The sequence below is a fragment of the Empidonax traillii genome, unplaced genomic scaffold, assembly GCF_003031625.1.
Source record: "Empidonax traillii isolate 1590-97213 ecotype Southwest subspecies unplaced genomic scaffold, ASM303162v1 scaffold312:size2399984, whole genome shotgun sequence".
Lineage (NCBI taxonomy): Eukaryota > Metazoa > Chordata > Aves > Passeriformes > Tyrannidae > Empidonax > Empidonax traillii.
Genome location: NW_020955505.1, coordinates 1799659 through 1827567, shown reverse-complemented (window position 1 = coordinate 1827567; position 27909 = coordinate 1799659). Strand labels below are relative to the sequence as shown.

At 36.6% G+C, this 27909-nt stretch overlaps 1 protein-coding gene and 1 long non-coding RNA gene across 6 annotated transcripts in view; one reads left to right on the top strand and one right to left on the bottom strand.

The window, feature by feature from the left end:
• The window catches only part of FAM184B (family with sequence similarity 184 member B), a 41022-nt gene extending 13861 nt beyond the window's left edge, over positions 1–27161 (top strand). Inside the window, exons 3-12 of one of the 5 annotated variants that reach the window (XM_027891204.1) lie at positions 6780–6890; positions 16133–16345; positions 17593–17746; positions 18938–19050; positions 19462–19646; positions 22640–22684; positions 24098–24215; positions 24400–24504; positions 25158–25363; positions 26884–27161. In XM_027891204.1, coding sequence (XP_027747005.1) covers positions 6780–6890; positions 16133–16345; positions 17593–17746; positions 18938–19050; positions 19462–19646; positions 22640–22684; positions 24098–24215; positions 24400–24504; positions 25158–25363; positions 26884–26974 — 1341 coding nt within the window. In that variant the 3' untranslated portion in view covers positions 26975–27161. Of the gene's footprint in view, positions 1–6779; positions 6891–16132; positions 16346–17592; positions 17747–18937; positions 19051–19461; positions 19647–22537; positions 22685–24097; positions 24216–24399; positions 24505–25157; positions 25364–26883 lie in introns of all 5 variants that reach the window. The other 4 variants (XM_027891202.1, XM_027891201.1, XM_027891206.1 and 1 more) reach the window with 4 other exon arrangements.
• LOC114061127 lies at positions 26599–27176 on the bottom strand. The gene is made up of 2 exons (XR_003572049.1): positions 27127–27176; positions 26599–26805 (listed from the first exon to the last, which is right to left on the bottom strand). It is a non-coding gene; the product is annotated as an uncharacterized LOC114061127 (long non-coding RNA).
• Positions 27177–27909: the final 733 nt, after the last annotated feature.

The window sequence follows — 27909 nt, the reverse complement described above, 5'->3', positions numbered from 1 at the left end:
GAAATGAGAAAAGAATAGCAAGCAAGCACTACTCCTAGCCATGAGTGTTTACAGAGTACATTCTCCTTTTCCCTTCTGGATGCCAATAGCTCAGTGCATGGATATGAACAGGATTAGATAAGAGACCCGAGCTGGCAGGTTGGGAATCAAGTGCCTTGTATGGCTCTTGCAGCATTGGCTTTTACCAAGTACTATTTAATGAAGTGTCCTTTACACCCATGAAGGTTTATGTGCTGAGCCGTGAGACCTTCACCACTAGTTCTCACCTCACGCTTTGCCTGTCTACCCTCACTGCTGTGTATCTCACACATTTGCAGCACAGCTCTGCAGCTCCTTTCTGGTTAATTGCATCATGTGTCAGATGCAGTTTGAGAGGCTGGCTTGTCATGGGCAGTCTGCCAGCCAGCTGCATTTGGTACATAAGATCAGAGTGCACTGATGAGCTGAGCTGAAGTTGAAGCATCCAGCCATGCTCTGTGCTCAATGGTTCAACTTCCTTCTAATGCTGTTGCTCCTTCACATCACGTAAACTCACCTACCAGACCTGCCCTCACCCCTATGACAACAGTCCTGCATATTAGATAAGAAAACACCGTGAAGGTCTAGACTTGGAATATTACAGAATAACAAGAATTGTTCCCCAGTGGGAAAGGTTTATTTCTTTCAGAGCAAGAGATTCCTGGAATTCTGTAGAGAGCAGGGTCAGCCCAGTCAGCTATGTTCTTCCAAGACAGCTCTTAATTGTTTTCACCATCTGCCCTCACATCTTGTTAGTTGGTATCATTTTGCTGATGGTGCAGAGTCCTGGGATTCTTCTTCGAGGATGATCTTTGAGGGAGTTCAACCTTCAGTAGAGTCACTGCCTTTTTGTTTTGCAAGATCAGAGGACGAATAAACCTTCCCCAACATTATTCAGATTTCATTCTCTCAGCGTGTAGATCTGTAGAAGAACAACCTCTGTCTTCTACAGAAAAGTGGAGATGATATAATGAATGACAGAGATGCAGATAAGCCATTTTTTAAAATAGAGTCAGAGAAATCAGTAATATCTGTTTCAATAACAAAAAGTGTCCTGGCTCAGAAAAGTTAGAAGTGATAGAGGGGAAGAGGGAAAGTAAGATCCTGTTTTTTTGTGGGTTTTTTTTGGTTTGGTTTGGTTTGGTTTGGTTTGGTTTGGTTTGGTTTGTTTTTGGTGGGTACTTGAAATAGCATCCAGGAAACATGAAGAATGGACACATGAAAATTTATGCACGTGGTTTACTCCTGATTCATTGCATAATAAAAGTAGTCGTTTAGAAATAAATAATGTAAAATATGATAGGAAATGGAAATAAGAAGGTGGTGTCATTAGCAATTTATTTTCTAAATTCAGTTTCAGCTGGATAAAACTGAAGTATTTTCTGAAGGACATATGCTCAACTCATACATTTCAGATCCTCAGAGTCTGTGGAATGAGGCCGATTTACATACCACTGGAGCATATTGCCTTGAATCTGTGAAGAGATAGCCTCAGACTAGGATAAATCTGGAAAAAGGGCATGAGACATGATGTTATTTTCTGTTTCCTTACAGTTTAAATAAAAAAGTAGAAGTTTCTCCTTCTAAGTTGAATATTTCTTATACCACCATTAAACTATATTTTTTTTGACTCATATGGACAGTGACAGACTGTGAAATAGAAACATGTTTTTAATCTGTAATACCTCTGAGCATTGGTAAATACTAGCAGGAAAAGCTATTATAAGGCGAAAGGACTGTTGTTTAAGCAAGATGAATTTTCTGTTTTCTCCTTAGTGTATGCCCAGAGATGAAAAGAATCACGTTAGTGCACAGTTATTGTTATTACTGCAGAAGAGAGAATGCAAAGGATGACAAGTCATTAAGTCTGAGCTGTTCAGTTTAGTTTTGGAAGAATTTTGGCATATGCCAGAGGTAAAAAGAACAAGCTTACCTTGAAGTTCTGAGCTACAGAGAGTGTCAAATATGAGTTAGTTTTAAGCCATAAGTTAGTTTTAACCACTTAGTTTTAACCTGTAATTTTAACTGAGTATTGCAGTATTATGCTACACATCTGAAGACTGAAACTAGAATTTCTAGAAATAGAACATTAAATATGGTTCAAATTTTTGCCTTTAGTTATGGAGCCAATTTTTTCAGAGTTTAGACATCATTGAGTATGTTACAAACTGTTGTACTCCAGCAACTGAAAAAGTCCCCAAACTAATATACAATAACTTTTAGCATAAATTGTCATGAAATTACTGCAAGTATAACCTTTTTCAAGTTTAGGATAATCTCAGACATCTTTTAGATGGTAACTCTTGATGAGTGTTCACTTTACAATGATTTTTACTACATGGGAGGTAATGGCTCCACATTACAAATATTCTGGCAGCAGAGGCAGTTGAAGGGTATGGAAGAGCCAAAAATGCATTTAAACCAGCTCTCTAGGTGAAAGATTTATGTCATGGAGCTACACCAACAGAGAAAATGACCATTTACTTTTTATGACAAGAAAAGGACATATGTAATGAATGTGAAAGTAATGTCATGCATATTTCAGGATTTGGAAGTGTAGCTTAAGTGAACACAGCAAGAAATTCTGGGATCAAAGGTATAGTGAAAAAAGTGGAAGAAGATCTAAGTGTAGTCAAAGGCAGAAATACACATCAAGAAAAGGAAATTCTGCATAAAGCAGGTGAGATGCTCATTAATGTCATTCTGAAGTATTTTCCCTGTTAGTAGTCACTTATATTGGAAATTCTGCAAGTTATTTATGCTATTTGAAATGTAAATTTTGATACCACAGAAGATATGGAAACTATGTTGAATTCCCATAGCAAAGCTGTTAATACATTAGATGAACTGAAACATCAAATAACACAGCTGCAGCAAATGACTTGTCCCAAACAGAGTCAGAAAAAGAGCATCTCTGAAGATGTGCAGGAGTTTTAACAGGTGTTTTGCTCTCAAATATTCAAAGTCATGGCATACCAAAAGTACTGAAATCAGTGTGATTTTTCTTTTAAAATTAATGGCTTTGGGATTATTATACAGTAGTCAATCCTGTAAGATTCCCAGATCTCTGAGCTCATTCAGTGGAACAGTGACTCATATTCATAACATGAAGTTGCTGCAAAGGCAGCAAAGAAACTTTGGACATCTCTGAGGGCTGAGTGTTCAACTGCTGCTGTAACCAAAACCTTGAAGAGAACAATGTCCAAGGCAGACTTTCTCTGTTGAGGTCAAGTTGGAATACTGATGTATTTATTTTTAAATATAGAAAACAGTTATTCTGAAAAGCAATGCAGAAATAGTACCAGGAATAAACTCAGTGCAATGAGGAATGTGTATATCCTGAGAGTTCCCTCTGTACAATGTTCAGCATTGAGCAATTGTTCAGCCCTGAATCTTTTCTATATTTTTTAGTTCTCTAAAACTACTGTTATGCTACCTAGACCTGGCCTCAGAGACATAAGAAAAAACAAATTGTCTACTGTACTTTTCCACAGGACTAAGGTTGTTCTTGAGGAAGCCTGCATAGTTGGAAGTGAGTTACACGGCCAAGCTCAAACTAGAACACCAAAAAACCCCAAATCATTCCTAGACTACAGAGGAGGCTTATCATTCTGAATCAGTGCAGTTCTATATTGCTAAGTAAAATAAAGTCAGTATTTTTCAATGGAATATTTCCACCTAAATAGGATATTCACTACAAAATAGACTATGGAAACTGTAGCTATTTACAAAGAGGGTATGAATATAAGAGAGAACTGTCTTTGTAAAGTCAAGCATCAGTCCCATAAGGAAAAGGCTTGTCTGAAGGAAAAGCTGTTAAAAAGGCTGGTAGATCTTGCAATGAAGGATACAAAGGAAATCAGGCCAGTCTAAAACTTCATAGAATCTGAAAGAAAAAAATGCAGAAAGTAGGAATGTTATTTTATTTATAGATGCTTTAATTCATCTGGTTTTAATCTTACTGGTCACAGCAACATCATCTGAATTATGCTCACTGTGGGCACTTTGAATTAACATAAAATGCCAGAATTTTCTTGCTATGGTCTTACTGAAAAAAAAAAAAAAAAAAGGAAAAAAAAAGGTCACACATGCATTTCTGTGAAAAGCTCCAACGACAGGAAGGTGAATCTATCCTTCATGTGATAAACGGCCTTCTTAGCAACACTTATCCTTGCATGCTTTGCATATGGCATTTGGAGTGCTTTATATAAGAACCCACCTGGAGAAAAATGTATTGTGGGTGTTATTCTAATTTCTGACTTAAATTTTCACTGTTGTGAAATAATAAATTGATTTAATCAAAATTTTGCATTGTTTAGGCAGAAGATCTAATTCTGCAAAGAGCTGGTAAATTTGAGTGCACGTGTTACCAATGAAATTACAACTATTTACAAACAAATACATGCGCACACACACACACATATATGCATATATATATAGTGTCCTTATTTAACTTTAGTCAGAAAGAATGCTAATCTTCTCACAGATCCAGGCAGCTTACCTGAGCAATGCCTTTTTTGAATGTGTTTTAAGTGGCTGGGCTGTAATTCTTGTTGATATGCATTAGCAGCGATTGGCTTAAGAGATTTCTCAAAGAGTTTCACTTTCATGAGAACTGCTGCTTGTGACTGAATCCTTGGGCTTTAGGAAATTTGCAGTTTCTAATGTTTCTATGCAGCAGCAGCCTAAATGTGAGCTGAAATCTATTCAAACAGAGGAGAACCTTGAAACGTGTTTGGCTTTAAGCATGTGCTTTACTGCTTAGAGAAGCTTACAGCTCAGTGCATGTCCAAGTGGTTTGCAAAATTTGGGCATAAACTAAGAAGGAATTTAGTTTCTGATTCCTAAGGTACTTGTGGGTTTGTCAGACATCTTCTAGGCAGAAGAAAGATTAATTGGAGCAGTTTCTAGAACTGGACAATCAGACTACCAGTCAAGTAGTCCTTTAGACCCTTCTTGGTGCTAAAAATGTACTTCTACCCATTTTTTGTGGTTAAGACTGCTATAACATTCTGAGTTCAGCATTGACTTGAGAATAATCAAACCAATTGCTGTCAAGTTGTGAAGTCATAAAAAGCACGCAGCTGCCATCACTAAATGTTGAGCTTCATAGCACCTTCCTGAGTTTGGACACTAGGAACTGTATTTAGTGCTCATCAGAAGAATTAATTTCCTTGACATTGTTGAAGTTTATACATTTATGCAATCTCATTTCTCAAAATGGAACCCTTGTGAGCAAATTATTTTATCTGCTTGTGAAAGAGCTCATGTTTGATCACTAAGTGAAAATGCAGTGCTTCAAGGTGCACAGTTACATCATGAAAATGATTTTGCCTTTTTTATAGTATATTCTTCCTATTATAAATTTGTACAGGTATAGTTAAAATTATGCCAGGCTGAAGCTCTTCATGTGAGTCAAATCAAATTTGAATATCAAACATTCATACTTTATAAAAAAGGCATAGTAGTAGACATTTATTGGTTATAGGCAATAAATACTGTTGCTTGTAATCATCTCTTCTTAGAGGTTCATATTAATTAAATTAGAAAAATCTTCTGTTAGTAAAACTTAATTACAATTACAATATTTTTCATTATTAATACTATTTATATCCTCTGATTCAACTAAGGTCTGTAAAAGCTGTTTGAGAAGTATTATATCTATTTTCCAGATAGAAAAATTAAGATGCAGATAAGAAAGTAAATTGGCAGAGCTGTAGTGGGAATGTTGCACCTGATCTTCTGGTTTTAATCAAAATGACTGTTATATGCTCTTCTTGTTATGCAGGCAAAACTACAGTTAATTTCTCCCTTGCAGTATTCATACAACTGTTTAATTCCATCCTTTAATTGCTACTCAAGTTTTAAACAGAGTGGGATGTGTGAGAAGGGGCTGTACAGGACGGGAGAGGTGTTAAATTGCTATTTTTTTCTCTGTTTCCTCCATTTGTGGTGTCTGAAGTTACAGAGTATTTTTTGAGTCAAGACACTGACACAAATAGGAAGAGCAAGTGCACTAATAACCTTGTAATGTGTATCATTTCAGGAAGTTTCTAGAAGTTGCACATTCTGTCTTTCCACAATAAACAATTGCTTACACTTGCTGCGAACAATTGATACAAGCTTTTGGTCACTGTCTTGCAACTGGGGTTGTCACTAATTTTTCAACTATTTCCAGCAATGAGGTGGAATATAGTCCTCAGTTCTTTTTCTTATTTATTTTATTTTATTTTATTTTATTTTATTTTTATTTATTTTTATTTCCTCACTGTGATTTTCTTTATGGATACTATCAGCTTCCTTTGATTATCTTTTCCATTAATTGCCCATTAGTTACTCATCTCAGTATTTATATGGACAAGGTATATTTATGTTTTTTCAGATCTTGTGGATGACTCTTGCATACTAAATTATTTTTGAACACTAACACCACTTGAGGCAAAACAATCTGACTCTTCATGCTGTACAGTTTTCCACCATGGGGAAGCTTTCAGTAGATTAAGATTATGTGAACTGTATTGTTGCATGCTAGTGTTAGAAAGAACAAAACCAAACTGTTAATACTTTTTTAAATTGAATAATGTATAAGTGACATTCAAAAACAGTAGTGTGTATTATTGTGTAAACTGCTCTGTTATCTAGGCTAATGTAGCAGAAATTTGTTCTTTCTTTTTCTGCTGCATATTTTGTCCCACCTATTGCATGCTTTTGTCTCGTCGCTTCTTTCTTTTCTTTTCTTTCTTTTTTTTTTTTAATCTTAGGAGCTTCAGACACAGCTAGATGAATTTCAAAGAAAATCAGAGTCTGAACTAAAGCAACTAGAGAAAGAGAAAGAAGTGCTAACTGGGAAACTTCAAAACTCTTCACTTGAGGTAAACTGAGCATAAAGGTAACCCAGTAATAAAAGGGGTCTTCATTTTTCATCCCATCTGAGAGATTCTGGATTAGATATTAATAGTATTTGTTGTGACTTTCATTCAAGAAAACATGAAAGGACTCCAGATAGAAATAACAGAAATTACTACTTCTAAACATCTATGAGGATTTTGACAAGCCTATTTATTTTGATAAATTTCATATATCACTCTTTGGAGATATATTGAGGCTTCTGGTGAGGAGTTTGGCTATATCAGGGTTGCATAGTGACTGACTGTTTGTTTACAGTACTAAGTGAGATTAGAATCTTCCTTACAGCTCTTGTTGACTTTCTGGGGTTTTTTTAATGCTTAGAGATCTAGGAAGGCCTCCTTGTTTGCTTGCCTGCAAGAAAATTGAATGGTAAAATATCAAACAGATTGTTGTTTGTGTTCTGCCTGCTTATTGGTAAGGGTGCTAACTGAAGGAGATTGGAACGTGCAGTAATTTAGTCTGTAGTAGTAGTTAGGTATGCCTCCCTCTGTGTTCTGAAGGTCAAGAATGAAATGGGGAAAGCATGGTGACCCCAAAGTAGGTTTGAGGGTGTCGTGGCTTATCCGTTGTTCCCCTCTCTGACTACACCTAAGTCGTAGCACAAATCTGGGGACATGGATTAATCTGGAAATAAATGAGCTCTGTTATTAGATTGTCTACCTGTAACATCTGTAATGTATAGTCAGTTGCAGGCCAAGTCATACAAATTTTCCAGATTACTACATCTGCCAAAATATTTTTAGAGGTAAGAGTCATTATTTGAAAAGCCCTTACAGATTGGCCAAAAAATTTTATGCCAAAACAAAACCAGAACACCTGCAAGGTAATTATTTACCCAGACAAGCAGTGCACCTTAAAAATTTCTGAAAGCTGTGAAGGTATATTTTCTTCCCCTCAAGTGTTCCCCTTTTTTGTTGTTCAGTTCTTTTTGGCAAACGCTGTCTGCTTTAAAATGTTATGTACAGGATATTTCCCTTTCTTCAATGTGATCATGTGAAGTTTTTGCCCCTGAACATTTTGATACTTTTATCTCATGGGTAAACTACAAAACAACTGCTTTAACAACACTGAAATTAGTGCCTTGGTGAAAAGTTCTGATGATGCTCAGTGCTGCATGTATTTTTCTACCCCCAGTATAAAATTGCATTTGGGACCTTTTTCAGAAAAAGAATGGAATTATTTGTGATTGTCCATTCTTGGAGATCATGGGTAAATGGAAATGTTTCCATCATGAGAATTTGCCATACTTTTTTTTTTTCTTTACCTGCTAATGCAGGTTTTGACGCTCCAAGGTTTTATTAAGCAAAATGAGAATATTCCCAAACACACAAAATTTCTTCAGTCTAGCTCAAGAAAAAGTAGTGAGTCGTGAGAATTAGGTAGGTCACATTGTGGAACTACTGAATTACAGGTAGCCACTGGTGTTCTAAGTGGCTGTCTATAATTTGTATTGCTTTATATATTGACTGATTTTAACCAGTTTCACTACCAGCAAGTTCAGTGGGAGTTTGCGTAGCAACCTCTCCACAAAAGCTCAAGAGCTAGATCTTCCTCAGCTGATATTTGTAGACTCTGAGTAGCCATAATAAGCTCTAGTTTAGTTTTTGAAGACAGAGAAATGACAGATAGGCTCATCACGGGGTAAGCAAGTTGATGTTCTCCCTCTATTGCCTGTTTCCAGTTTCCCACATGCCATCACTACTGTTTGATGTCCCTGTTCCAGCAATTGAGGCAAGTGTTGTGCTCGTTTGGTATATGTAACACCTGCTTTTTCTCCCATCTAGCTCTCCCATACTAGCTCTACAGGTCCTGAGTGCAGCATGGCCTTTTCTCTTTCACTTCTCCCATAAAACAGATTTGTACATTCTGCTATCAAACACTGGCATTCTGACTCCATTTCCCTGCCTTAAACATACAGAATTTAAGTGTAGTTCCTAATGTTCTGAAAGTTCTGGCTAAATCACATTTTTGGGTTTCATTACATGTTTCTGCATGCCACTGTTTTCTACAGGTTCTAGTCTGAGAGAATTTCAGGTCAATCCAACCTCTGCTGACCTATCTGCAGTGACTTCTACGCACTTATTGCAAAACATGGGTTCTCAGAAAGCAGTTGTCTTTATTAATTTTCATATTCTCTTAAATACACATTTTTTCTGAACAAACATCATAGTCTATTCAAAGATGAAAACTTACCACAATATTCTGGCATCCCTGGGTAATGCATGAAAGTTTACACTTATCTGAAGTGTGAGGGAAGGAGATGGAAGGGAGGAGTACTGGCAGACTGTATGATCTCACAGTATTGTGTATATTCATGCAGGTGGTGCATTCCACTGAAAGGTCTCAAAGAAATCAAAAGCTTTGTGACATGAAGCCATTATTCTTCAGGTTTTGCAGATAAAAAAAGTGAGGCAGTGAGTCATCAAATTACTTTTCTTGATGTCATGTGTTCAGGACAGAAAAATATGAAAGAAACTTGTGTTATCTAAGTGCTCATCCTCTCGTATCATAAGATCATGGTAAATTAGCAAGGAGCGGTAGGAAATTATTGCCACTATAAATATAAACATAAATAAATAATATAAAATAGTACATATGTGTTATGTTCACAGTGCCATGTTACATATAAACAGATGCACTAAGAAACATTTTATTGTTTCTTAGAACCTAACAGTGGTCCCAAAAAAGAGGAAATGCTCCCTCTGAAGAGAAATTTTACATTTTTCTTGATACTCCAAAAGTTACTTTCTGAACGAATTACTTGGCAGTACTGCAAGGAAGGGAAGTAATTTCAGCTTGTAATAGTTTCCTGCTATAAGCACATGAATATTCACAGCCAAGAAAGAACCGTTTACTACACAACATTATGTTTCACTGAGGGCATGATTCCCAGCTGGGAACCTTTGCAATGCCTCAGCCCAGAGCTTCCGCCTCAAAGGTTAGGCAATGTGCTGTTACTAATCCAGTTCTAACCTGGATACAATTTCAGATCTAAAAATAGCTTCCTTGGCTGCATAAGACCCATTTTTGGTTGGGCAGACATAGCTAGAGCACTATGCAGAGTAGGCAGAAGCATGTTAATTTCTTCTCTCTGGTGTTGCACTTCAAAGTGGCAGTATTTCTGTATTAATGAGATTTTTCTGGATAAAGAAATCAGATTCACATCTGTTTGGTCCTTTGGAAGGAAGAATGGGAGATCCTGTGTGGGTTGAATGCTAATTCTCTGAGGCCCTCCAGATCCTTGCTTTTGCACTACAGGATCTCTTCAATATGTGCTAAAGGGTCTTGGCACCACAATATAGGAAAGATATAAAACTCTTAGAGAGCATCCAAAGGAAGGCCACAAAGATGGTGAAGGGCCTTGAGGGAAAGCTGTATGAGGAGTAGCTGAGGTCACTTGGTCTGTTCAGCCTGGAGAAGAAGAGACTGAGGGGAGACCTCACTGCAGTTACAACTTCCTCATGAGGGGAAGAGGAGGGGCAGGCACTGATCTCTTCTCTGTGGTGACCGGTGACAGGACCCAAGGGAATGGCCTGAAGTTGTGTCAGGGGAGGTTTAGGTTGGATATTAGAAAGAGGTTCTTCCCCTAGAGGGTGGTTGGACACTGGAACAGACTCCCCAGGGAAGTGGTCACAGCACCAAGCCTTGAACTGACAGAGTCCAAGAAGCATTTGGACAGCACTCTCGGGCACATGGTGTGACTCTTGGGGATGGTCCTGTGCAGAGTCAGAAGTTGGATAATCCTTGTGGGTCCCTTCCAACTCAGGATATTCTGTGATTCTGTGCTTCTATTCTGGAATTAGAAGATACATAAAATGGAAGTGCAGACATCACCTTTTCATATACAGCTTTGAACAATGCTAACACAGCAATGCCCAGAGTTTTGATGGATCTTGGGGGTACCACCAAATAGTAGAGTGTGTTCACAGCCTTCCATCTGGTCAGGAATTGCCACAAGTTTAGGAACAATGGAAGGCTGTTTAGGAAAGCTGTAACCTGAGAACTTAATTGAAGTAACTGTGAAAAAAAGCCTAAAAACCCCAGTAAAATACAATTTCTTTGTTTTATTGTTACTTCTTATACCATATTACTGTTATGATGTGATAGCATCATAGTAGGAATGAAATCCTGTAGCATTTGGGGGCCTTATTTTGACTATGAACAAATTCTCAGTTGCAGTGGCTTTTCTATGCTACATCAAAAGACAATTTAAAGTCTTTATATAAATCCATCACCTAGAAATGCATTGAGAAACTGTGCTTGCAAGCACAGTAGTCAAAGTAGAAGTCAAACAGGGGAGCTAATTGTGATGGCACTCAAAGCCTTATACTTGCCAAGTGTTTTTATCCACAGACTATCAAAATCTGAGAAGTACTTCTTCAAAAGATTTTAGCCATCCTTCTCAGGAGAAAGACAGTAATTAAGGTTAGAAAATAATGAAACTTGAAAGACTTTTGAAATATTTCAAAACTCATCAGTCATCTTTTAGTAATAGTTGGTCATTTTTTTCTTTACTTGGAAGACAAAGGGAGGCAAAATCAGCTGTGGTAAGAAAGGTCAAAAGCAAACATAACCCTGAAATTTTAAATGAGTTCAGCAGAGCCTAAAAAGATACTGTTGCCTTAATTTTATGCTGTATTGTTTGCATCTTCAAGATCACTTTATGCAATTCTTGTGGATAAAATTGACTCAGTAATGGTATTAGAAGTGCAGTTTTTTCAAGAAGTTTTGTTTTGCAGCAGAAAGACATTATAAAACACAAAATCCCACAGTGTTGCTGGTTTGTTAATAATAAAATTATCCAAATAGATTCTGAACTGATGTGAGTTGGCATAGTTTCATTGGCTTAAATGTTGCTTTACCAATTTAAACAAATTGAGGGTCTGGCTGTCTGTTTTGAATTAATGAAGCACAATAAAATACTTGGGCACTGCAAAACATTCCAGAGAAGGATTTCCACTGGTGGATTTGAAAGCCCTTTTAATTGAAAGACAGGAGGAGGAAACCTGATGGGATGGAAATGTTTGTTTCTTACCTCTAATTTAGAAGTAGCAGGCTTCATGAGAATGTGTTTCTATGCCTGATACATTTTTGTAGGGGGTTTTCCCTTCATCACTGAAAAACAATGTTTTGAAAACTACTTTTCCATCTGATTTCTTACTACATACATGGTGTTCTCTTTGCTACCAATTTACTGCTTAGCCTATTTCTAGTTAGCATGATCTTTTATTTCATGTTAGAAGTGCTTTGAGCCAATAATTGTTTGTGAAGAGTCTGGAAGGTTTATAACGTTGTGACTGCAGACGAAATTTATATTTGCCTCTTTTCATCCTCCTGCTGAGAAGACTGTGTCATTTGCTTAAGAAGTATTCTGAGTGACATTTTTCCTGTTTCCAATTTTTTCCTTAGAAAATATACAGCCTACTTCTCTGGCACATTCGTTTTACTCAATTTACTTTAAGGAAGCAAAGAAAAAAATGCATACTTGAGTGTAATAACACTAATGCATACTTCATCAGCTGATAGGGGCGACTCTACAGCATTAAGTGTTTCACATCAAAGATTAATTTTATAAGGACCTGAAGTACTGAAAAACTTCAATGTTTCCATTCTTTATATTGGAAAACGCTGGCCTGAGTTCAAGAGGTGTGAAGACAAAGTAAATTTTTTACCTGTAACTAGAAGCCAAAGTGCCCCTTTTGATTAAATCTTATAATTTACCACATATTAAAAAAAAAGTATATAATTGTTGCAATTCTGAAACAAAAAGATGGTTTGCAAGTGGCTCTGGCATCTGCCTGTTCTTGGAGTGTATCCAGGCCACAGACAGATCCCATCACACAGACTCAGTAAAGACAATAATGTTTTTCATAAAGAATAGTATTTGGCAATTATTCTTTGCTAGCTTGTTCAGACAAATATTTTTTGTGTGTTTAATTGGATGACACAACAGAAGAAGCCAAGAAGCACCTGGTTGACTGGTTAACTGAAACTCAGAGTGGAGGCAGCTGAAGCTACATACTCTTTCAAATTAAATAAATCAATTTGGTTGGATAGCTTCAGTGAAATTCAAACATACCATGTTGGTTTGAAGTTGTTTAAGAAGTGCTTTCCAGCACTCAGAACAAAATAAAGAAAGAACTTTATTAGCAAAACACTGGAGGAAGGAATGTCTATTTTCTTCTTATCTACCAACCTTGCATTCCCATGATTTGTGAGATCTGGGCTTGTTTTGGTTTGTTTCTTTGTTTGTTTGGTTTTCTTCTGTCAGCTTTCTCACTTATTTAGAGTCCCCTTGTCACAGGGTTAAAAGATAAAATAGGGTGAGCTACAGTGTCACCTGTTGCCATTTTTTCACTTGTATACAAAGTTGTCTTTGGACACCTTAGGCCTTCATCAATTGGGTAAGTGTCCCAATTACCTTCATATGCACATGCATGTACTCTTGTTCTCTTCTTTTTTTCTGTGCCTCTGTGCTTCCTTTCTTACACAAACAAAACAAAATCATCACTGCTACCTCTTCTTTCCCTGTGTTCTGTGAATAAAGCAATTTTTTTCTTTCAAATTTTATAATAATTTAACTTTTAAAAACACTGAATTCATTTTTGAGGAAAAATGTTAAGTTTTCCATTTAATGTGTACATTTAAAAATGTCTCCCTTGGAATATTTGACCAGAAGTTTTACTGATGGTTTGGTTTGGCCACCAAGTAGAAGGCAGTCAACTACCCAAACTGGTAGATTTGCTAAAGAGGTTTTTAACAAAGTTTGTTTCTCTTTTCAGATTTCTGTCATGTCTAAGTTACAAATATTGCTATAGATCTCAGAACATGTGAAACATCAGTAATAAAGCTGAGGAACTTTGAAATTCAAACATAACACACTATCCCATCTGGTAAAGGAAATCCATAGTAATTTGGCCCTTTATGGGCAAGCTGTTGGAAAGGGTTCAGAGGGAAACTGAAGTACAAGATCAGTGATGATCAGTAATGGCCACTACCAATTAACTGGAAAAAAAGAACTTGCTGTGTGGATTTTCAGTGAAGAACAAACTGTTATGCAAATGGAAGGAACACAGTATATTGGCTTGGGTATAGGAATAGCAGTTCTAATAAAAAATGAAATAATAATTCATTTTTATAGCTGCTCACAGAGGTGTAGAATCCAGATTTAGTAAAGGAAGTTATGTTGTTCTCATGATATATGTGTCTGTTCAAGTAATAGGTTTTGAGCTATCTCCAAAGCATATGAAGTTCATAAACATTTGTGTTTCAAATTAATAGTGCTTACACAGAAAGAAATCATCTTCATCTGATAGTCTGGAAATTCAAACTTTTTACTCAATATTATAAGCTACCAACAGACCAAATACAACAAGCTTCTACAATGTTTTTGGGAGCCTACATAGTTGCAGCGTAGAAAAAACCCATTAAAATAGGACATAAGTAGAAATAATTCTTTCTAAGCTCAAAAGAAAAAGTGTTCAAATTAATTTTCCTTCTTTATTATTAGGATTCATTTCTGGGACATAAAGACTTGTACAAATTCTAGAGGGAACGGAGCAGATGCCAAGAAACAATAAAAGCAGAAATCAGGACTAGAAGTGAATACAAGTCAAGGGACAATGTAGTTGGAAGTACAGAATGTCCTTTCTCCAAAAGCAGTTGAAACCCTGGGAACTGATTCAAGCTTTGTGGTTTGCAGCATTTTGAGCCTTCAGAGCACAGTTCTGTGCTGGAAACCTACGAGAATAGTAGAGGCTTAGAGAGTGCTTGAGTAAGGGTTGTGATCCATCTGGGAACGGAAAAGGGCCTCAGGAGAAGGAAAGGAGAAAACACATCATTTGAAGGAGAGGAGCCAGCATGCTCAACAAGTGTGAGAAAGAACAGTGCCATGATCTAGCAGGAGTTCACCATCAGAGAGGTTTACTGTGATTTGGAGAGATCTGGCATAGTTCACCAGTATCTCCATTTGGACAGCACAGTGCTTACTGTGCCCAGGTAGTTAACAAGAAGTCAGGTCTTTGCATATCATACCTTCTTTCCTCCTGTGTAACTCAAAATGTACTGGAACGTGCAATGTGAATAAACTATGGAATGAGAGAGACACCTTAGCCCATTTAGTAAATCTTCATATAGCTTTTGTGGTGCTGCATCAAAAGGGACCAACAAACAAATATTTATCTAACTAAAGCTACAGTGCTTCTTCAGCTAACAGTCTGTCTACAGTATCATGGAAACAAATTAGGGCAACACTGAAGAGAAAAAGAACATGTATTAGTGTAGAGGTAAGAACAAGACACAGGCATGGGTTATAATCCCTACTGTATCCAAATTGCAGATGTGGATGACATCATTTCAATGATGTCACATGAAATCATAAGGATGCCAGTTACTTCCTTTCATATTCTGATTAGGCCAAAAAGTACAAGTATATAAACATGAAAAACCGGCCATCCTCTTTCACATGTTCCCCAAAAGAAAAGGCAAGAGACATAAGGGTATTGCAGGAAGCAAAAAGTATGACTTGGAACTCAGATTCAGCAGCAAAACCACTAATTGGCCTTATTAAGAATGCATGTTTCTATGCAGAGGGCAGTTTTTCACAGCTATGGTATTTGGTATGGCAAATACAAATTTTTGCTGAAAGTTGAAAGAAGTTACCTACTAGAAAAGACAACAGGCTCCTCCTTCCTTCCCCACCAAAACAAACCCCATTAACTTATTCTAACAGATGGGTATTTTTTTGTTACTCTTCTGTCAACCATTACACATATCTGCTGTGTTTAGTAATTAAGAGGGTGGAAAAGATAAATCTGAGGCTTGATGTGCAGAATTCTTGTTTCCACTGGTTCTAATCTACTGCTTTATAGAAATGGATTCTGCAGCGTTCCATCTCCAGAATAGCAATAAGCACAGCCTAAGGGCTGCCTCCAGGTTCATGACATAATAATTGTGCAAGTTGAGCTACGGATTGCATGTCTGAAGTGGAGGTGATTTGAAAAGAAATAATTTTTAAAAAATACTTGATGAACAAAAAACAGGATATACAAAAGGGCTGTTATTCTTCTTTGAAAAAAAGAGCTCCCTGCACAAAATGACCATCTATTTTGTCATGGAGTACATAAAATATGTTCAACTTTACGTAATTCCTCTCCCTTGTGAATGCAGCCATTAATCTTATTCTGCTGACTTACTTTTCTGGAAGGTAGCTCAGCTGAAGCAAATATTAGACCAACAAGCAAACAATTTCAAGGAGTCACTGAAGAAACATAATCTGCAGTCCAACAAAGAAAAAGAGAAGCTTTTGCAGGATCTTCAAAACACCATTAAAGAAAGCCAAAATGTAAAACTACAGTTGGAGGCATCACATCAAAAAGTCTTAAAAATGTTGGAGAAAAGCAAAAATCAGGAACTAAAGGTCAGTTTACTATATACAAATGTAAATATATATATATATATATATTTATGGGATAAACAATTTTAATGGGAGCTGCTTATTAAAACTCAGTTATCTTCAGTTAGCTTAATGATAGGTTGCCATTGTTGCACATAATGAATTATTCTGTGATTTTGAAACCTCATCATCATCAGACTAGGTTATTTGTTTGGTTTTTTTTAAATAGTTGTAACTTTTTAACTTAGGCCACAGTAAGAACTAATGCTTCATAAAATAAAATACCCTACAGTTAGGCTGTAATGAATACAAGCACCTTTATCTGTGCTCTTGCTTCAGAAATACAAAGGAATTCCTAAGTATAGTAATAATAGTACTCAGTTTTATTATTTTTGTTCATTATTAATTTGCACATAAATACTTCAAAAGCATAATAGACATGTATAATGATGTGTATTGCCTTATATACTTTCAAGAAATCAATTCAGCAAGTGGATAAACAAAGCTTTTAAAGGTTCAATTTGATTTATTTCAGCAACAAAATGTTAATACAATATACTAAGGATCTAAAGACTGTTGCTGTTTGAGAAAAAAATCAATTTTAAAATGTAAATGTCATTGTGACATGGAGTTCAGATGTCCCTGTTGATTCACACAGCTTACAGAACCTTATAAAACATTGGTAATAAAACCACCCTAAGAAGAATTTAATATCTTGTTTATATATTCAGAATAAAATTCCAGTTTAAACAAATCCAAGCTGAAGGCAGTGAGTTGGTAAGAACGAAACTGAGGACAGAATTTTGCTTTCAGAGCCACTGCAGGGCAACTGCTCCATCATTTACACTGTGACAGCAGTACTTCTAATGACAGTGGAAGTTTTAGCCAAGAATGATACAAGGAAAGATAGAAGCCTTTGTCTGATACACTGTGATAAGTAATGGCAAACATGTCAAATCTGGGGGCTTTGAATGTTGAATAATAAAACATCTTTCTAATGTCAAATAGTGCAAAGATATCAGTGTTATTATTTCATCATGTACACCAAATCTAAGGGGTGATATCTTGATAATTTGTCTTGCACATATTAAGTCCTAAGTATTAACTTTGGCTCATTTTTATGCTTTCATTGATAAAATGTCTTGTAAAGTGGTGATAAAAATAAAAGTTGTACAGTGAAAGGTCAGATTCATCCTGGCATTACAAGTAAAACAACAAGCTGATAAATAGACTCCAACTGCTTTGTTTTGGGGGGGGACTTTTGCTTACAGGAAGCAGAAGAACGTTTGAAAAAGGAATTTAATGAAACTTTCAAGATCCAGCATCAGTCTCATAGGCTGGAAATACAAACCTTGGAAGAGAAAGCGAAGAAAGAATTACAAGATGAACTTGAGCAGATACAGAAGCAGCAAACCCTGTTGCTAGGTATAGTGTCTCTTGTCATGCACAGTTCCTACTGCTCGATTAAATGTATGCTGAGAAGCACCAACTTTCATCCTATTCATTTTCTTTCCCATCTTCTGGGAACTCAGGTTTTTGTGAATCTCCTTTTTCATACTCTGAAATTTCAGCAATACAGACTTAATATTCTTTGTTGGCCTGGCCCTCAACTGTCAGCAGCAGAATGTTGCTGAGAGCAAGGTCTCATGTACAACATTCATGTATGCATTATCAGGTATATTAAATTGGAAAGATGTAGTTAGTGTGTATGAATTTCCTCTTTTTTTTTGTACGATAACAAGAATTATTATATGTTGTTCAAGTCTGTTCTGTTGAGTTTAGCAGTGGAGATCAGTTGCTCCCTATGTATTTATTGTTTAGTCAGTTTTGAAAGTGCCCTAAATTGTTCTGAACTAAACAGAACACTGCATTAAGAAGATATGTAATACCCCCAGGTTTAATCTCATGTTATTTAAAGCTCATCTATAAAAGATTTTTTAATTAACATAGAATAAATTGAAAGTATTCTAAGCACAAAGTGGATTCTCTTCTTGGTTGTTTGTTTTGGGGTTTTTTTTTAGAAATTCAAATTTGCTAGAAAGATTTCTTGCTCTCTAAAATTTGTATGTTCAATAGACCGATTCTGTTCTTATTCAAGAATAATTGTAGGGAGACAACAGAGAGAGAGAGAAAAACTTTTCTCTTTGTACTTGGTCCATCCCAAAACTTGTACCCAACATAAACAAAAGTTGCAGTATGTGACAGATGAGCTTACATAAGTGTTTTACTTCTCTAACACAACCAGAGCTCTCTTCAGTCCTTCTTATGATCCTTTATAAAACTCCACTGGACTTAATAGGGAAGCTCAGGGGTGCTCCAGTAAAGTTCAAGATTAGAAGAAGCAATGACAGTGGTGTAGTCTGCAATACAATTGCCATGGAATTACCTCTCTGATTGTGACATGGAATCCTTGTTCCTGTAGCTCCATATCATCTTACTATTGTGTGACTGAGTCACCTCTCTAGTAATAGGAGGCTGTTATGCCTGATGGGGAAGGAGTTGAGGAACAAAGTAAAATGTAATGTATTAATGTTTTCATCTACATTGCCTATGTCTGCCTTCCCCATTCAGCTCACTTCTGATTGTCTAAATGATTGTCTGTCTGATTGTTACCAGGATCTCTACGAATGGAACTCTCTGAGCAACAAACATCTTGCACTAACCTGAAGAAACAAATAGAAGAACTACAAATGGAGCTGAGGAGTGTGAGGACCCTGAAGAAGCAACAGGCAAGAGACCAGTTCCTACTTCATTGCCATGTTGTGTTTAGCGAAAGCAATAGTGTCACATTTCTCTCTTTAGGGATAATAAACAGTCTCTTACAGAAATTGAATGTGCTTCTTTCCCTTATTTCTCACTTTAAATGTTGGTGTTGTTTATCATTTTCCCCCTACAGGCAGAGGTTTTTTCCATTTAAAGATCAGAATCTACAACAGAAGTAAATTAATGTTACAATAAAATAAATTCTATGGAGACTAAATATATTCAAGAAGTTTTGATCACAAATTTTGTCTTGCACACAGCATGGCACATATAATTGATAAATCAGATCACAAAAATTCAATGCACAAAATTCTAGCAAGATCTTAACATTAAAAAAATAAGAGTCTGTGAATAACTGAATGTGGCCTTTTTCTTAGGAAGGAAGTAGCCAAAGCCAGATCAGATCTCTTCATGATGAACTGGAAAAATGTCAGAGTGAAATTTCCGAACTCAAGGAAGAGAATTTACTTTTGAAGGACACAATGGAGCTACTTAGTGCTGAGCTGGAATCGCAGAAGCAAGAAGCTCCACAGCTTCAGGATAGAGATAAACAGCACAGAAGGTTTGCCTTAAATTCAAACTTCAGAGTGCTATCTAGAGATTCAATAATAATGTTAGCATCAGAGGTGTTCTAAGCATAATGCATGTCAGAATCTTTCCTTTCCAAAGTACTAATTTTAGAGGCTAGGAGTTTTGTAAAAACAGTAGTTCATTTCACATTTCCCTCCAGCCATAATAGAAGCATTTGAACTAATTGCTCATTATATATCTCAGAAAAATGTCTAATGTATCCCCAAAGGAGTGACCTGAGAAAATCTGCATAATGTTAGCCTTTGAAAGTCACTGGAAGACATAAACAAATCTTAAACTCACCCAAGAACTATTAAAAAACAGAGAAGTCTCTGAGAATAAATATCAGATTTTTATACATACTCTCTGTAGCTGAAACCAATGTTAACTCTGAAGGGGACACTTGGGAATGCTGTATATACTCCATGAGAGTTTGCTTTGTCTGCAGCAGTCAGCTTTGCACTGGGGGAGTAAGGGCAGTGACAGTGGACCCTGACAGCACCTCTGGGCTGATGGAAGCCTGGAGCTGTCAGATGCTGTCAGGGCACAGGAAGGGCAAGATGACTTGTAGTCTTCCAGAAGGTGGATCACATCTGTTAGTGCAGCCACAGGCTTGGCACACAGGGTACATTGCAGTAAAAGCAGTCCTCCCATTCGTGTACAGAAAAAAGGCAGAATTACAGAGTCACAGAATCAATAAGGTTAGAAAAGACCTCTGAGATCACTGAGTCCAACCTATGACCAAACACCACCTTGTCAACTAGATTGTGACAATAAGTGCCTCTACAGGTGGTGACTCCACCACCTCCCTGGACAGTCCATTCCAATGTCTAATCACCCTTTCTGTGAAGAAATTCTTCCTAATGTCCAACCTAAACCTCCTCTGGTGCAGTTTACATGGGAGACAAGACTGGGTTCACTGCCTACTGCATTTTTATGGTTTTGAATACCTGGAAATTTCTGGATGAACATACTTAACATGTTCTCTTGGCAGAGGGATCTGGTATGTGGGTACCTTTCAATTCATTTTTGCAATAGGGTAGAATGTATGCCCCTAACTGCACAAGCTGTTTATATAAAAGGATTTCTGAAAAGTATGCCTTTAAAGGAATCTTTAAAATTATGGCCCATATAGTCTAGGGAAAAGCACTCAGTGGATAGAATGTCTCTCTGCAGACTGTTAGAGTGGTCAGAGTAATTCCATTCCTGTCTGCCAGTCAGCAGATATTTAAAGAATGAGAAACTTTTTTCTGCCCTTGCACTCATTTGAGAGTTACTTCAAAGTGAATTTCATTTCAAGCTTTTGAAGCAAGATCAACAGAAAGAACTGCAAACCAGAGAGTTTCATCAGTGCCCTCCAGCTACCTTGAAGGAATTTAGAGCCTCTGTTCATGAAGAGAAAAATTATTCACGTGTCAGTGATGAGGTCTAAAGGGCCTCAAATGCTAAGGCTACAGGGCTGGAGGATTTTCTTTACAGGGAATAAATGGTGTAGCTCTACTACAGTAAGCATTTGGGAAGGAAGCTTTAATGGAAATTATATAAGCAGAAATCCTTCAGGTAACAGGAGGTAGGACCAGAGAGCTGAAATGGACACAGGCACCTGCCACAGTCTGCTCTAAAATTAACCCATGGAAGACCCGGAACATTAACTTGCAGCTCTTGTTTTGCTTTTGCAGGACTAATAGTTTGTGTAAGGAAATAGTTAAGTTGATGAGTGCATATACATAAGTGCTATTTTACTTTAACAATACTGACTCTGTCTTATGCCATATAGTTTTTTTCTGATTTGAAAGCTGATAGTGGATTGTTATTTGCATGTGACAAATTTTTTAACAAATTATTTAAAATTACTAGTTCTATGGTTGCCAAGTAAGTGAAATCAGTAATCTGCTGGAAGCAGAAGGATTAGGATGAGAGCAAAGGGTTTTTTATGGGAAGAGTGGACAATTCCTAAAATGGCTATTCTGAAGGATAATTTTTATTCTACCCCAAGATCTATTTCAGGGATTCTGCTCCCTTATTTACCCTTATTCTTCTGCTTCCTATCTTATGCCAGTCGCTTGCATGGCTGCGCTCTACTTTCGAGGGCAGAAACCTTTCATGGGCCTTTTGGCCTTTCCTGAAGCCTTTCAGAAACAAATGAAACAGATTTCGGAGTACATATAAAAAAGTAGGGGAAAAAAAAGTAAACTGAATGTCTTTTGTGAGAATTACAATTTTTAATCTGCTGAGTTGAGCATCTCCATTTTAATCAGTAAACCATAGAGCATGGGCTCTCCATCGAGTTGATGAAAATGTTTCTCTAAGGTTTAACAAAGCATTAGCAAACAAAAGACAACAAACTGTGATTCTTCAATAGATGTCTATTGCTTTTAGATTTGGTATTAGAAAGCATTGTTATGGTTAGGCTTTTTTAGTTTTCAATTTTATTTTTTTTAAAAAACAGTTTTAGGATTACAGTATGCAATAGTAAATATTTTGGTGATAAAATAAATTATCAGAGCCTCATGTTAAAATCCCAGAGATTTCAACATAATTTTGCTTAATGCAAGTGAGTTCCTATTGTCATGTTTTATCATTAAGATTAATGCACAAACTAACCCTAGACAGAATATCAATAGCATCACTATATGGAATAGACCTTCTGTTTCCTGAAAGGTGAAGTACTTTTCAAAAATTTTCCTCTTCCTCGGTGTTAGGATGGTTCTGCTCAGATTGCTACCAAAATGTCAAAATTGACTCAGTAGGGAGAAGCCAGCTCTGTGCCCAGTTAACTGCCTTTGCAGTCAATAAAAGATCTCAAAACCGCGTACTTTGATCAATGAAAATAAACTAGTATTGAAACATGATAATTCAGACATATTTTAATACCAGTGAAAGGCTACTGGTAGAAGACCTCAATATCAAGCATAAAAAAGAACTGAACATACTGAAACAAGATCACCGGAAGGGAATTGAAAACATATTATCTGATTTCAGCAGCACTCAGGCACATCTCCTAGCAAAGATTTTCTCGTTAGAAACATCGTAAGTAATTAAAATGAACTGTGGCTCGTACTGGCAATGAGTTTTGTTTGAATTTATGATTCTTAGTATGTATAATTTTTGTATTAATCATACCTAGAGTATTGTAAGGATTGAAATACGAGTGTATAGGTATTGCCTTTGCAAACCAAAAAGACACTATAATAAATTCTGAATATTGTTTAGTCTAAAGCACTATATGTAATGCTATACATAATGCTAATACAATGCTAATTTAAAACTTGCATGCAGTATCTAGCAATTTTATGAAGTGTAAAATCATCTTTGTTGCAGATGATACCAGAGGCCTTGATCCATGATCTTGTACTTAATTTTGTTCAGCAGAGCAGCATCTTTGAGGTTAAGAAGCTCTTGATCATTCTCACTCCCTTGAAAATTTCCCAGGATAGCCCTCACTAACTCATGCAAATAAATGCACTTTGCAGCCCCCTGTGGAGTTAAGTTGTAGTGCTTCAGATTGTACAGGAGAGGCCCCTTAGAATTAACCCCTGTGATTGTATACCCTTGTCCTTTTCCCTCACCCCAGCTGTGCGGCAGAGAACCAGAACAGAGACCTTGCATGTAAGCAGGCCCCAAACCTTTCAGATGTTAAGATTTATCTTTTTATTTAAATTCTAAGATGATAAGGTTGGGGGGTGGTCCTCCAAAAAATGTTTACCGACACACAAAAAAAACCCCAGCCACAAAATGGTGGTTTGTATTCTGTAATACATTTCTCAGTATGTGTCCTGGTTATGGCAGGTGAACTTCATAGTACTCAGTTTCTCAAACAGCAAAATTAATGAACTTGGCTGATTGAAACAATGATTTGTGTTCTCATGAGTCAATCAGATGTATGTTTCCACACCATATCTAAGAATGTGTAATTCCCATTTGAATCTTTTTCCCTGATTAAGGAATTTGAAAAGCTGAACTCAGACTGCAAGTTTTGACTTAGGCGGTTCATTAAAGCAGCATGTGTATCCAAGCTTCTCTTCATGAAAGTTATAGGAATTGAATATTTTTGAGGATTCTAAAGTTATTGGGTCAGAAAAGAGAACAAATAGATGAATATAGGTATGTATAGATACTCTGACGCAGAATTTTTTCTTAAGGAAACTAGACTAGCTATGTGATGTGCAAGCTTGTTAGTATTTCACACCAGAGGCTGGATTTTATCCACAGGTGTTGTGGATTAACCTTGGTGGCAATTTATTTTGGAACTCCACAAGATTCTATCCTTCTATTTAAATCATTTATAGATGCCCATTTTTTTTTAAAAAAGAATATTTTATCAGAAAGGCCTGAGTATGCCCCTGTATTTTAGATTTGGAATTTAGGCCAGAGTACAGCCCAGGTATCTCTTGTACCTGATCTGAGGAAATTTTTTTCCAGTCTGCATTTTCTTTGGTACAGACTTAAAGAATTAGAAGAAAAGTCAAGAAAGTGGGAGTCCAGGTCAGAAGATACACACCTTATAAACTGTCTGGAAGACAAATTAAGTGAGAGAGAAGAAATTATCAAGCAGCTGGTGGTAAGACTGCCTTTTATATGCAGTTATGTATCTTGGAATCTGTTGAAAGTCTCTATTTAGTGTTTTGCACATTGCTTCAGACTTGCCGATTCTTTCTGTTCTGGAATACTTTGACAAATGTGTGTTTCCCTACCAGCTTCCAACAAATACATGTTTCTATACATGTAACTTTCTTTCCCCTCAGGAAGGAAGAAAATGTCAGCATTCACTTTCAGCCAACACTGAATCCTCCAGGAATCGGTCATTTTCTTTCAACCCTAATACAGCAGGGTTGGCTCCTTCCATCAAGGTAAGATGGGCAATGCCATTAAAATCACAAATCGTGAAGTTTTATTACTATTTGAATCATACAGGTGATCTGGACAACAAAAGTGCTATTAATTTTTTATGATAATGTTATTTCGTAGAATCCTTTCCAGTAAGCCAACCTACAGTCAGGTGTTGAGTATAACATAAATTCAGTAGAAGTATATGTGCAACAGAGATACAGGTGTTTAAATGGATATAAAACACAAAAACTCCAAAGATATGAGTCTTCCACTGGGATAAGCACAGCCATTGCTTGCAGATTTAGGAGTTGCATGCATCAAGGAAAATTATGGATCTGTTTGGGTTGCTCGGTATTCACCCTTTGTCATTCCATCCCCTTTGCATGATATTGTCTATAAATATTCATTAAAAGAAGGGAGGTCAAGTTGGTGGAAAGCACCTTGATGTGTCTAAAACCTCAAGGTCAAATACACAGGTTGTTTTAACTAGTTGAGACCAAATCCATGGATCCTCACAGCATATCATGAGAATTTAAATGCCTACAGAAAAAGACAGGATTTCTTCTATCTGGGGGTTCCTCACAAGACATCTAGGAATGAGATATTATTGAGGTTTTATTGTATAAATTGAAAAAACTGTGTATGTAATGAAGTTTTCTGTTACAATAAAAAGCAGAGGAAGAAAACACTTGAGGTGCCCAGTCGTGTCGTCAGTGTTCCAAATTTAGCTTCCTACGCAAAGAGCTTTCTGAGCTGTGACTTGAGATCAAAAAGAAGTGCTCCTCAAATAACAAAATCTACAAGCTTAGACCGGAGTCCTGGCTGCCTCAGGGTGGGCTCTCCATCAGCACAGTCCTCAGACAGCAGTGCTGCCACAAGGTATTTATCCATTTTGTAAGACAATAAATGAATTCATGTTCAGAATCTTTCAGGCAATTCAAAACATTTGGAAATACAAAAGGATGTGAGGTTCCTGCAGTGCAGTGAACTCTACGTGTTCAGTTCTCTGCAGACAGACCCAGAGCTTTGCTGCAGAAGTAGGCTATAATCCCTGCCCAGCAGAGCTTACACTTACAACCCCTTCTGGTGCTAAGAAAGAAGAGTTGCAAGTACTTAACTAAGAATGCAGTTAATAGTGAATATGGCTATTTAAAACCTTGAGCATCTACCAGTGGTTCTGATAAGGATGTGTCTTCTCTCTTATTTTTGTTTCTTCACCTTGCACTTGGTAGATGTAGATGACATATTTTTATTTTAGGAGGTATTTCAATTAATCTAGGCTAATCATTACACAAAGAGTTTAGAGACTTAAAAAATTGATTAGCAGATACTTAAGTAAAACTTCTTTGTTTCATGTGTTCTCTCTGAAGAGCTTGCATTCTTCAAATTTATGAGTTATTTGAACAATGTTTGGTATTTTATAAACATAGCTGAACTCTCTCTTCAAGAAATAATTAAAAATATACATAGCTAACATATGCAGAATAATGTTAAATATTAAAACAAAACCAAACAAACAAACAAAAACCAACCAACCAACCAAACAAAAAAAAACAACACAAAAAAACCCCCCACAACAAAACAACAAACCCTACCACTACATTTCAGGCCCAAATCCAGCCTTCTCACCTATCTCCTGGTGGAGATTACTTATCCTGCAAATTACATGCTCGTGTTCTTTCCTTGAGGGCAGATGGTGCTGACTGCCGACAGAAACAATAACCTGGGATTGGATCAGGCTTGGATCCAGTTTGGCAATTTCCACATCTAAAAGATAAAAAAGTGCTGTATTGTGCCAGATGACTGCCAAGGCAAATCAGATTCCTGTTTTAAAGGGAAACATGCACAAGGAGACTGAGGGTAGCCTGGCTGCTACTTATGTAACTCTTTTAGGTCAGTCAATCAAAAGTCAAGTCTTATTTGCTATAATTTGTTAAAAAAAATCCTGAAGGATGGTAAAGGGACAATGTAATAGGATTGATTATAAATGCCAGTAATGTTCAAATTAATCTTTCAGTTTCAAATAACTTTTATCCAACATTTTTAATGCATAAATTGTATTTCATGTTTTGAAGAATGACTTGCAGCTGCCATTCTCTGATTTTCAAGACCTCTTATTCTTGAAGCATCCTTTTTTCCAAGATGTCAAGTTAAGAATTATGTTCTAACAACACTCCATAGCTGTTAGCTCTGCCTGTTACAACCAGGTAACTATTTGAGTTACTTGGCTAGCACAGATCCCATTAGTGTATTGTAGCCAGCACCTTTTGGCCTTATCCGTTCATGTGAGCACAGCACCATTCATAGGATCAGGATTTTTTCTGGGAAAAGAAGTATTACATATTGGTGAGATTGTAAGTAAGTAGGCAAGTCATGCTAATGCTTATTTGTTTGCACAGGACACATGGCAGTGAACCACCAGAAACCAAAGATGACCAAAACCAAGACCCTCAGCATCAAGAATGGTTTACTAAGTATTTTTCATTTTAAAGCAAACTATTTCCATATTTCTCAGTTACTAGAAAAGCCATTCCTGGTTTTTTTTTTTTTTTTCAGGGAATGATAACCCAATATATGATTTAGGGAGAGCAAAAAAAAAGTAATTTCTAAGTAAATTATTAGGAACACCTGCACTCTCTTACGTCTATTAACTATGGAGTTATAGGCATGGATTTCAGAAAAATGCATTTTTTTAACAACCTCTGTAAAAAATGAAGAATGTTATAAGGCTTTTTATAATCAAGAGACTCTAACACTCCACCATTTCATTAAATATGAAGTTTGGACTCTGATACATCCTATCAATCTGGCAGCAGCTGAAGAAAGGTCTTACTTCTGTACATTTATACATTTGATTCATCAGCTCCTTAAAGTAAGTTGTGCATATAAGGATGTAATATAATTATGTAATTTTTTAAGTTTTTAATGGTTTTTGTTAAACTAATTTTAAGCTGTACAGCATGCGGTATACCTTCAAGAACAGCATGTTCATAGCAGACTGATTTAGAAATAATTTCTGGTTTGCTTAATAGTTTTGTATAGGCAGCATTGCAATATTCCTACTGCATTTCAATACATGTATCAGCCTGACAAATTAGAATGATGTGTATGAACATTAAAGCTTGTAAATGATCCATTTCTGTGTTTTTCAAAAGACTGCTATGTTATGCTGAAGTGTGAGTCAGATTGGTACAGAGTTCCAGAGTGATGGGAACTGTGCACATGTACCTTTTATGCCCGCCTAAATGTAAAGTGGAGGAATGACTACATTTATCAGATCATGCTAACTCATTGTGGGAGGAAAGATACCTATATATATCCCAAGACCCCTTCTAAGAGGTGAACAAAAGTCTGGTGAAGAATGACATTTCACTTCAAAAGAGTCAAATCTAAGGGTGTTTCTACAGTGGTACTCATGGATAATT